The sequence below is a fragment of the Tenrec ecaudatus genome, chromosome 17 (assembly GCF_050624435.1).
Source record: "Tenrec ecaudatus isolate mTenEca1 chromosome 17, mTenEca1.hap1, whole genome shotgun sequence".
Classification (NCBI taxonomy): Eukaryota; Metazoa; Chordata; class Mammalia; order Afrosoricida; family Tenrecidae; genus Tenrec; species Tenrec ecaudatus.
Window position 1 is genome coordinate 64,919,229 of NC_134546.1, and position 12,204 is coordinate 64,931,432.

Consider the following 12,204-nt stretch of genomic DNA (forward strand, 5'->3'; position numbering starts at 1 on the left):
ATTCAACGGATAACCGAGCCCCAAAGGAAGAGTCCAGGTGCGTTTGGAAGGTCAGAGACTAGCAATTCAGAAATGTAGACAATTCTGGAGGCTGAGAAGAGCTTTTTTTATTTCAAAAGACCGGAGTTGGAGACGGAGCTTCAGCCCTCTGGCTGCAGCACCTGAGACAAGCATTGCGCCGCCACTCGGAACCTGCTTTCCCAGATGTTGCGGGCGGCAGCAGTGGGGGCCGTTGCCGCCGCGTTAGGTGCGCACCCTGCCCAGCCCTGTGCGTCCTCGGTTGCTTTGTTTCAACACGCAGCGCAGCCCCGGCGGTGAGAGGGCTGGGACAAGGGCAAGTCGGGGCGGGCCAAGGGGACGCAGGGCAGTTTCTGGTCCGGGAACTGCGAGGGACACCGGGCGGCAACCCACGGAGGCTCGGGTGCGGCGCTGGCTCAGCGCGCGGCGGAAGGGCGCGCGGCCGCCGGGTGGGGGGGGGGCGCGGCGGGGCGGGGCGGAGGTAGGCCGGGCGCGCGCGCGGCGGGGCGGGGCGGAGGTAGGCCGGGCGCGCGCGCGGCGGCCGCGGGGGGCGGGGAGGGGAAGGTAGGCCGGGCGCGCGCGGCGGGGCGCGGGGGCTACCTGGTGGGTCGCGCCGGGCGAGTGCGCGCGCGGGCAGCGGAGCGCAGGCGGCGCCGGGGACCTCCGGGCGGGCCCTGGGGCGCGGGCCGCGCTCACAGACGCCCGACCGGCAGGCGCGGGGGGTGCCGGGGCCTCGCGGGGAGGGGGCTCCGCCTGTGGCCCGCTCTGGGGGAGCCCCCACCCCAAGGCCTTGCTGGGCACACGTGTCAGCACGTTCCCGCCGTTGTCATCTCATCCCATGTCATAGCCCCTCCCCAGGCCTGGCACCTGGCCCCATTATGCTTGGGCACCCCCCACCCCGCCCGCGCGGACCCTCGGTGGGGCCCGGACCATCCCCTGGCCGGGCCGGTGCTCCGGGCCGCGAGCGCGCTTGCCTAGAACCCGCCGGAGACCCTCGTCTGCCCGGTTCTCACCGCTCTCTTCTCACCCTTCTGCCTAGCTCCACCCAGGCCTGGGATCCCGGCCCCTCCGCCCCATGGTCCCGGGGCCCAGCCTCACACTGGCCGCAAGCTCAGTCCTCGCTCCTGGCCGGCGCGTACCCCCCAACAACGCACCCCAGCCCCGGATGCAGCCTTCTGGCTGGGTGGCGGCCCGGGAGGCGGCCGGCCGCGACGTGCTGGCCGCCGACCTCCGCTGCAGCCTCTTCGCCTCGGCCCTGCGGAGCTACAAGCGGGACTCGGTGCTGCGGCCCTTCCCTGCGTCCTACGCCCGCCAGGACTGCAAGGACTTTGAGGCCCTGGTGAGTATACTTTCCGGGCGCTGCTCCCCCCCCCCCCCCGCGTCCCTGGCCACGTGGCCTCTGGAACCCCGGACAGAGATCGCCCCACCGGCGTTAGTAAATATGCCAGCCCCTGAACTGGCCATTGACAACCTGGCCTGGGGGGAGGTTTCCAGGAGCCAGGACACAGGGACTCCTTTGTGTGAACGCCCCCAAAGCACTTTGCTGCTTTCCTCCGTTCATGACAAATGACTCCCAGGAGTTTCTCAGTGAGGAGCTGCATAGTTGTATAATCTACTGCCCCGGGGACCATTCCGCCTTATGGAGACCCCATAGGCCAGAATGGAACGGCTGCGTAAGGTGTGTGAGGCTGTGAATCGTTGTGGAAGCGGACAGCCTCATCTTTGTCCAGCAGAGCAAGCTGGTGGTTGAACCCCTCCCTTTGGGGCTAGCAGCCCAAACACTTGACCACCGCACCACCTGCGCTCCTGAATCCTTGTCTAGCTGGTTTTTAGCAGTGGCCAGTCCAGATTCAGCTGTTCTGCTAAATAGGAATGTACCCATCTCATAGCAAAAGTTACCAAAGCCAGCTGGGCCTTTTAAAATTGTAGCACACCGTGCACACGTGGTCTGTCATTTCTCGGATGAGTTGGAAGGCACGTAGTGTAGCATCACCTCAGGGTTAGCATTCCAGAGAGCAATTCTCAGTAATTGTCTTCAAAATATTCAACCCCCTTCAAAATAAAACAAACCAGACTCACTGTCCTCCAGTCAGTGCGGACTCACAGTGACCCCTGTGGGTTTCTGAAACTAATTTTACAAGAGTAGAAAGTCCAGTATTTCTCCTGTAGAGCGGCTGATGGTTTCAAACGCCGATCCTGCAGATTTCCGCCCAACCCATAACCACTACATCACCAGGGCTCCATAAGAAAATACAACCTACCCGAGAACTAGACCACCAAAGTAGTCCTATAATCATTAAGACATTGAACGAGTAGCTAAAAATGATCCCTCACGGAAAAAACCCAGGTTCTAACAATCACTGGGGAAAGCCATAATTCACATTTTACACGAGTGCTTATCAAACGCAAACAAACCCACTGCCATCGAGGCCATCTCAACTCGTAGAGCCCCGTACCACCGGGTGGGACTGCCCCTGTGGGTTTCTGAGACTGTAAGTCTTTACAGGGTAGAAAGTCTTGTTTTTTACCCTTGGAGCCGCTGGTGGTTTTGAACTGCTGACCTTGCAGTTAGCAGCCCAGTGCATGACCTCGTATGCCAGAATATTAAAAAACTAGCATAACTTTTAATACTAAGTCTGTATGGGCTGCACAAGGGAAGAAAAAATATATAGGCCAATATCACTCATAAAGATAAATAAATCTGCTACAAAATATTAGGATCCAGCATTTAGGAACCCAGGTCATATCTGTTTGCCACACAATAGGAGTTGCTGACGTGAAATAGACAATTTGGCCTCTGGACTTGTGTCTGACGTAAAGGCTAGCTTTTATTTTTATTTAAACGTTTTATTAGGGGCTCATACAACTCTTATCACAATCCATACATACATCAATTGTGTAAAGCACATCTGCACATTCATTGCCCTCATCATTTTCAAAACATTTGCTCTCCACTTAAGCCCTTGGCATCAGGTCTTCTTCCCCCCACCCCCACCCATCCCTCCCCGCTCCCCCCCTCCCGAAAGGCTAATTTTTTAAAGAAACAAAATCAGGTCTGGACTCCGACCTGTGAGAGGAAGAAAGGCAGGAGCAGTTTTAAAATTCACTCTACTTATTTAGCAAAAGAACTTGGAGGTAATGTTTAAACATTGTGTCATTTTCAGCCATTTAAACTGCATTCTTCCCACGCTGTGAGGTGTCATTATGTACCTATCACACCTGTGTGGCTATTTCCAAAATTACAGCTCTGATGCGAATGTCTCTATTAATAGTTACTTTCCCTTGTGCTGAGGCCAACCTCTGGTCTCATCCTGCCACTGTCCCCACACCCCAGATCATCTCTCGATGCCTTGCTTTGGACACATTTCTTGTTGAATTCTCTCTTGTGATTGTGATTTTACACTGCATTGCTGTGTATCCCTAACCTGGAAGGTGTTTGTTTCCCAGGGGGGTGAGCAATCTAATCACGATATCTGTAGCACTCTCGGGACATCCTGTTGCTCTGGAGTTGCCCTGTCCTGGACATCGGTCACACTCCTGAGTCACTCGATACGCAATTTTGCCACTGGTGTCAACTGTAAAGTCTCCCCACTCCCTAGAAGTCCCTGGGTAGGATAAAAGGTTAACATGCTCAGCTGCTAAGGAAAAGGTTCAGTCCACTCAGAGGTGCCTCAGAAGAAAGGCCTGGCAGTCTACTGAAGAAAACCAGTCACCGAAAACCCGTGGAGCACAGTTCTACTCTGACGCACATGGGGTTGACATAAGTCGGAATCAATTCATGGTAACTGGTTTTCTTTTTTGAATTTAATTTTTTTTTGCAGCTGGTTTTCATTGTGTTTTTTTGTGAAAGTCTATTTGGCAAGTTAGGTCCCCATTTAACAATTTTACAGGTAGGGGTTTTGTTCGGTTTTGCCTTGTTTTAAGTCTGTCAGCTTGCAGGCTCTTTCGGGTAGAAGGGAATGGCTCCTTTGTCTTACCTGCTGTCCCTCACAGCTCTGAGTCTGAACAGCAGGCCAGCAGCGTCTTAGCATGGGGACTCCCAAAGGTGAGAATGGTTGTACAGCTCAGAGGATAAGCAGTGTCCGTGAATTTACATGTAGAAACAGTTGCGTTGGTGCCTGTTTCACTGTGCATATTCTCAATAACAACAACAACGAAACAATATGCAGGGTCTCAACCGAGACCTATGGAATTGGGACCATACCAGACCTGTGGGCGATTCCCACACAGTGTTGCGTGAGAAGTGATGCGTCTAGCCTGCGCTATTCTCACTTATTATTTAGGAGAATGAACTGTTCTAATCAACTCTCTTGGTCCTGGAGGAAGGAGGCTCACATCTTAGGCTGCTAACCAGAAGGCCAGGAGTTCAAAACCATCAGACACTCCGTAGGAGAAAGATGAGGCTTGCTACTCCTATAAAGAGTTGCAATAATCATAAAGATAAAGAGTTGCAGTTTTGGAACGCACAGGAGCAGTTCTACCCTGTCTTAGAGAGTCTCTTTGAGTCAGAATCTACTTGATGACAATGCGTGGAGTTGGCTCTGGAGAATTAAGGATCCACTCTCTTTTCTTCCTTCTATCTGGTCTCTGCTTTGTGCTGTCTAGACAAGATGACGCCTTGTCCCCACCTTTGCCACCCAGTCAATTCCAGGAAGAGTAGAGCTGCCTCAGGCTTCGGAGGCTGTAAACCTTTACAGAAGCGCAGGGCCACACCTCTCTCGGAGTGGCTGGTGGGTTAAACCGCTGAGCTTCCCTCTAGGAGCTGGCCACCAGGGTTCTTCCCCAGCCGGTGACTGCACTCAAATGTGGACTAAGGGCCTTTCGTTCCTGAGGCTGGCGCACGGCTGCCTTCTTGGTGCTGCCTGCCGCCTCTGCTTTAGCGACACTGCCTCTCATCGGATTCTGGCTCCTCCTTCCCTCCAGCAGTCAGGAGTGCTTCCTCTGAGCTCTGCAGGTTTTTTATTTGTTCCTATAAATAATACTTTGCTTGCTTTGTATATTAGACATTATTTATATCTCGGGTTATATGCTGGAGATAAATTCTGAGATGTGAAATTGCTGACTCAAAGGCTATCAACTTGGAAATTCAATATTGACATTTACCACACGCACTTTTATGCATATAATGTGCCCTGGAAAAGAACGGGGCATATTGGGCACAGGGGATACCTGTGCTCTGCGAGAAACCAATCGTGCACACTGTTTGTGTACAAATAAGTACAGGGAGGCCACTTTTTACAAAGCTGTCCGTCTTGACTCGCTTTGCAATCTAGAACTTGTAATAGAATATGGGTGTCCGGGCTTGGGGTTTGTTTGTTTCTGCAGAGTATTTGCTGGTGGCCCAGTGCCCTCTTCCCCCACGTGATGTGACCCTACCGCCTGGGTAGAGTCCTGTTCCCATGAGCATTCCTTTTGTGAAGAGTTTTTTTTTTCAGACTCGACTCTCACCCCAGTCTGTTTCAGTAAAACATTTCCATTCCTTAAGTAAATAAATATGCAAGGAGGGGAGGAAGCTTGCTGACTTCTTTTGAAAAACAAAAACAAAACAACCACCGAGTCCCCGGTATTGCTCTGTGAGTTAGAGGCGGGCCTTGAGCCACCCGCCTGTGGTTTCCTCATTTCCGTGGCCTCTCCAGCCCTGAAGGCGTTTTTGAGGCCAAACACTGCAGGGAGTGGATTCTGACTCGGAGCAACCCAGCTGAACAGGGTGGGAGTTAAAGCCTCAGCTGGTGGGTTCAGACCGCTGACCTTGTACTTGGCGGCCTCACCCTTTTGCTGCAGTGTCCCCGTCCTCAGGTCCGCACTGTTGGCAGAGCTACAGCTCATGAGTGGGTTTTGAGGGACAGGCTTAGTAATTGCGGGAGAGAAGACTGGGGAAACAAGTACGGACCAAGAGTTGAAAAGGCTAGTTTGGTGGCCCCCTGAGGGTGTATGATTTGGAATAGATCATCAGGAACCCTCAAAACAAAACAAAAAGACTAGACCATTTGCTGTCAACCCAATTCCAGCTCATGGTAACCAGGACTTCCAAATGGTTTCTGTTTGTTCATGGCAGATGCTTAAAAGCAAATGGACGCACATTTGTAAAAAGTGGGTAGACCGGGAAGAAGAAGAAAGCAAAGGGGAGCAAGATAATTACAGGTTGACACTGCTAAACACTTAGTCCCCATTGTGAAAACAAGGGCAGCACACTTGTCTTCTGAATGACAGAATTGGAAGCAGTGGCGCCAGCTCTAAGGTGGCAGCCCTACGTCTGCAGTTTCGAGTGTGTGTTGGTCCCCCACAGACCCAGCGATAAACCAGTCGTCTGCATCAGACTTCTGAAAGGGCTTGCGATAGTTTACTGTGCCAGCCTGGCCGATAAACACAAGTAGGATTAGCTGAAGGGCGGAGGGATAAATGGCTCGGTGAGCCTCGCCTTGCTTGTTCTGTGCCTCAGTTTAAAGGGGTACACTACCTGTGGGATGCCTAGCCTGTGGACTGTGTCGCTGTAAGTTGAGGTCCCTTTAAGCCCACATGATTGGAATGTTCATCTCTGGAGCTGGGGACTGACAGTTGATGACAGTTGGGGACCTGCCTTGCTGTTTGCTGCCTGGGTATATATAGCCCAGCTCTCTCTACAGAAGGGGACTGGCAACTGGCAGCTCTCAAGCCTTGAAGGACTGCTAGTGTCTCACTGCTTTATCATTTAACTGTTAATTTCTTGTGTTATCTATCTGTATATAACTTAACGGTTCATTTCTTGAATTATATAACTATATAAATATATTTATATGTAATTACTAGCAATCTGGTTTGTCTCTCTAGAGAACCCTGTCCAACACAGGGCTCTTCTGAGTCTCCTGTTCCAGGGCTTCAGTCTATACTTTTTCTGATTCTGATTATTGTCCTACTTTTCCCCATGTAACATTTTCCAAGTCTGTTTCATTTTCACTGCCTGGGCCATGACTGAACTGGTGTGATGTGCAAATGGCAACCTGTGTTTCAGAGGAGAAGTGTCCGCGATCGGGTTTTCGATGGCTGTGCTCTTGCAGAAGTGGGTCTCTAGGTGCCTCTGGGTGGATTCAGTGAGCAGAGGAGTGCTGAGCCATGGGCGTGACCCCAGGACTCTTCAGGTACCCTCAGTGACTCCCTACTGCCAACCAAACAACTTGGAGCCCCAAGTGGGGTACAGTGCCCTTCATAGTTTGGCCTCAAGTTCTCTTCCCACCGCTGTTCTTCATGGCGATCCTCTCCCCACGTGTCTAGCCTCCGGCCACACAGAAAGAACCACGGGCAGGTAGTGGTGACCACTGTCGTTGGAGTCCTGCCCAACGTCGTCGTCAGTGGGCTCGTTGTGACCCACAGTGGCCCTGGGCCCAAAGCCGGGAACACTGCCTGGTCTGAACCGTCCTCAGCAGTATTAGTCACTGGTGATTCATCTCCTGGACGGTCTCCGTCATCACTGCCCTCCACTTTATCAAGCATTACGTCACTCCGACTACATGCCCGTATCGCTCCTGTGGTGTGTTCAGAGGATGTGAGCGAAATCTCACCCTCCGTATGCCTAAGGAGCCTTCTGACTGGTGCCTCCCGGACAGATGTGCTTGTTCCTCTGGCACACCGCGTCCTTTCAACGCGCTTCACCAGCAGCACGCTTCAACGCCGCGGTTCTTCTGTGCTCTACTCGCTGTTCAACTTGGACATGCATATGAGGCGCTCGAACACCGTATCTGTTTATCATGATGTTTCCTATTGGTCCAGTGTTGAGGATTTTGTTGTAATTTATACTAAAGGCTGGAGTCCCTGGACTTCCCCGGCAAGTGCTTCAAGTCCTCCTTGCTTTCAGCAAGCTTGGTGTGTCATTTACATGTTGCAGGTTATTGATAAGCCTTCGGACCTATTACCTGCTGAGCATACAGAACGAGAAAGTATGAGGAAAGTATATGATCCTGGTGCACATGCTTCCTGGTTTTACACCATGCAGTCTCTCCTTGGTCTATTCCGACAACTGTGTCTTTGTCCATGTACCGGTTCCAAATGAGCACAACGGAACGTTCTGGAAGTCCCACTCTTCTCTACACTATCCCTAGTTTCTTACAATCCACACAGTTGAATGTCTTTTCATCGTCATTGAAACACAAGTCAACATCTTGCAGGTATTTATTCTCTGCTTTCAGCCAAGATCTACCCGGGTTGTCAGCAATGAGAGTCTTCATTCTACAGCCTCTTCTGAACCAGGCTTGAAACTGGCATCTCCATGGCGATGTACTGCTACAACCGTTGTTGAATGATCTTTAGCAAAATTTTACTTGCATGTGATATCAATGATACTGTTTTATAATTTCCACATTTTGTTGGGTCATCTTTCTTTTAATGGGTATAAATATTGATCTCCGTTGGCCAGGAAGCTTTCTTCCAAATTTCTTGGCATAGACAAACCAGTATTTTCAATATACTTATTGAAATACTTCGATTGATATTTTGTCTATTCATGGTACCTTATTGTTATTTGGCACTTTATTTTTTGCTACTGCCTCAGTGACACTTGGACTTCTCATTGGTTCTTGATCATATACTACTTGAAGTGACAGCATGTTAATTAATTCTTTTTGGTACAGTGAATTCCTTCCATCATCTTTTTGTTTTAATTTTTTCTTTTCTTTAAAATAATTTTATTGGGGGCTCATACAACTCTGATCACAATCCATACATACATCCATTGTGTTAAGCACATTTGTACATTCGCTGTCCTCATCATTCTCAAAACATTTGCTTTCCACTTAAGCCCTTGGTATCAGCTCATTTTTTTCTCCCCTCCCTCTCTGTTGCCCCCTCCCTCATGAACCCTTGATAATTTATAAATTATTATTATTTTGTCATGTCTTACACTGTCTCATGTCTCCCTCCTTTCACCTACTTTTCTGTTATCCATCTCCCAGGGAGGAGGTTATATGTAGATCCTTATAATTGGTTCCCCCTTTCTACCCCACCTTCCCTCCAACCTCCCGGTATTGCCACTCTTGCCACTGGTCCTGAAGGGATCATCCGCCCTGGATTCCCTGTGTTTCCAGTTCCTACCTGTACCAGTGTACATCCTCTGGTCTAGCCGGATTTGTAAGGTAGAATTGGGATCATGATAGTGGGGGGCAGGGAAGCATTTAGGAACTAGAGGAAAGTTGTATGTTTCATCGTTGCTCCATCGCACTCTGGCTCCTCTCGTCCCTACAACCCTTCTGTAAGGGGATTTCCTGTTACTTACAAATATGGGCCTTGGATCCCCAATTTGCACTCCCCCTCATTTACAATGATATGATTTTTTTGTTCTTTGATGGCTGAAACCCGATCCCCTTGACACCCTGTGGTCATACAGGCCGGTGTGCTTCCTCCATGCGGGCTCCGCTGCTTCTGAGCCAGATGGCCGCTTGTTTATCTTCAAGCCTTTAAGATCTCAGACACTGTATCTTTTGATAGCCGGGCACCATCAGCTTTCTTCACCACATTTGCGTATGCACACATTTGTCTTCAGCGATCATGTCAGGAGGTGAGCATCATGGAATGCCAATTTAATAGAACATAGAACTCCTGCATTGAGGAAGCACTTGAGTGGAGACCCAATGTGCATTTGCTACCTTAATACTAAACCTATAAATATATGCACGTAGATCTATTTCACATCCTCATATATAAATATATTTACATGTGTGCATGCGTGTATTTAGGCCTCTATAAATGCCCTTTGCCTTTCTTCTAGTTCCTTTTACTCTCCTCTTGTCCCACTATCATGCTCAGCCTTCATTTGGGTTTCAGTAATTTCTCTTGGTTACATTGCCCTTGATCAATTTCTACCAGGCCTCTCACATCCTCCTTGCCACTAATTTTGGATCTCTTGTTCCCTTATCCCTGCATCAGTCAACTGGGGAGAGAGCAGGCCAGGCCAGTCAAACACAATTATTCCAGATTGCATTTCCAAGCAATTCCATATCCCATTTGTAACCAGGACCAAGTATTTCTGTGCTTCAAAAAAAAAGATTTTCGTTTGGAAGACTGGCTCCCCGCCGAGGATGCTCACTGCACAGCCTCTCCCCTGCCTCCACTGGAGCGTCCCCTCATTTTGGCCAAGAGAAAGTTCCTCAGAAGGGGCTGCGGAGGAGGCGGGGCTGCTGTGGGGCTCTGTGGGTCTCAGGTAGCTACGCATCCAGCCCTGCCCCGTCTGTCATCTTTTGATGCTTCCTGCATCATTCAATATTTTGCCCACAGAATCCTTTAATATTGCAACTCAAAGTCTGGATTTTTTCATTTCAGCTTGAGAGATGCTGAGCATGTTCTTGTCCTTTGGCTTTCTAACTGCAGGTCTTTGCACATTTCATTCTAACACTTTGCCGTCTCTAGTAAAATAGTATCATGAAATCTGAGTGTTTCTGTTCTGCTCTCTCACTCCATGAGCTGTTCATTTGCTCTAACTACTCCACGTTTAGCAGCAAATTTCAGAGTCATCTGGCATCCACCCCGATCTGTTCTTTCTTGTATGGCATCTGCTTTCTTCATATATAACAGGTTCTCAACCTGTGGGTCGAGACCCCTTTAAGGGTCAAATGACTCACAGGGGTTACCAAAGACCACTGGAAAACATAAATATTTCACAATATATAATTACATATTGTTCTGTGAATAATCACTATGCTTTAATTATGTTCAGTTTGTAACAATGAAAATACATCCTGCATATCAGCTATTTACATTACAATTCATAACAGTAGCAAAATTACAGTGATGAAGTAGCAACGAAAATAATTGTATGGTTGGGGGTCACCAGAACATGAGGAATTGTATTAAAGGGTCGGCATTAGGAAGGTTGAGAACCACTGATATATAACGTTCTTTTTTTTTTTTTGCTGCAAAAGGAAGCTTTATTGTTTCCATTTGGTCCCCATCTGGGGGGAGGGGCTCCAGGGCCGTGGCGCTGGGAACGGACGGGTTCAGGCAGAGGGGCTAACGCCAGCAGTGGGGAGACAGAGGGCCCCGGCAGGTGGCTTGGCGCCGCAGGCTCCTAGTCTTCTTTGAGAGTGAGCCTCTCCAAGAGATACTCGCCCAGGCCGGCCTGGGGGCTGGCCGGCCTGCGGAGGTTGGTCAGGTGGTCGCCCATCTTCTTGAGGCGTTTCACCTCCTTGTCCAGGAAGTGGTTCTCCAGAAAGTCACAGAGATGAGGGTCGGTGTGAGTGGACCCCGCGGCATGCAGGTCCAGAAGAGCCCGGTTGAGTTTTTTCTCCAGGGCTAGGGCAGCTTCCGTGGCGTCCAGGGCTCGACCCCACTCATCTTGAGACGGCTCCTGCACATCCTGGAAGAGGGCGGGCCGCCGCGCTGGTTCTGCAGCTTCCAGAGACGCTCGGCCCCCTCGCGCTGCTCCTTCGCCAGCTCGCGGAAGAAGTGCCCCCCGCCTTCCAAGGCCACGTCGTCGCGGTCGAAAAAGCAGCCCCGAGAGAGGCAGGTGTCAGAGGCCTGCAGGTGCAGGTTGACCAGACGGTGGACGCCGGCCTCTGCGTCGGCGGAATCATTCTGACGGATCTGAGAGCTCATGATGCGTCGGTTTGGAGGTCACCGCACGCCAAATAAAAGTGTCCGCTGGTCCCAAGAGGAGGGGCTGGCCGAGAAGATGGTCCCCAAGTTACTTCCGGAAAGAAACCTGTTGCGTGGCGGAGGGTTGGCGGCAGGGAGTCCCCGGACCTGTTCCGTTCAAACACTGTTGAAGCAAGACACAGATCCTCGGGACCGCGGGGCGAGCTTAGCCGATATATAACGTTCTTGATGTCATCCCATAGCTCATCAGGTCTTGTTATTTGAGTTAAATGTGTTAGATCTTTTCTTGAAGCTGTCTCATGATTCAGGTACGATGTGCTCAACCTTGTATTTTGAGTCTTGTGGATTCTTTTTAACTTTATTCAACCTGAACATAGGATCCCTGGTGGCATAGTGGTTCCGAGTTGGCCTGCAGTCTGAAAGGTAAGCAGTTCGAAACCACCAGCTGCTCCTTGGGAGAAAGATGGAGCTTTCTACTCCTGCAAACTGTTACAGTCTTAGGGCACTTTTACTCTGTCCTATAAGATCACTGAGTTGGCATTGACTCGAGAGCAGGGAATTGAGTCAGCTTGCTTTAAGCAATTGGTGGTTTGATCCACAGTTGGCTCCTGGGCTTTTCCATCTTCTTTT

At 50.3% G+C, this 12,204-nt stretch overlaps 1 protein-coding gene across 2 annotated transcripts in view; it reads left to right on the forward strand.

Moving 5' to 3' along the window:
* The first annotated feature begins 316 nt into the window (after positions 1–316).
* Positions 317–12,204, forward strand: part of PARP16 (poly(ADP-ribose) polymerase family member 16) — a 34,519-nt gene continuing 22,631 nt past the window's right edge. The window contains exons 1-2 of one of the 2 annotated variants that reach the window (XM_075535469.1): positions 317–421; positions 1,058–1,357. In XM_075535469.1, coding sequence (XP_075391584.1) covers positions 1,094–1,357 — 264 coding nt within the window. In that variant the 5' untranslated portion in view covers positions 317–421; positions 1,058–1,093. Of the gene's footprint in view, positions 422–542; positions 583–1,057; positions 1,358–12,204 lie in introns of those variants that run through there. The other variant, XM_075535468.1, reaches the window with a different exon arrangement.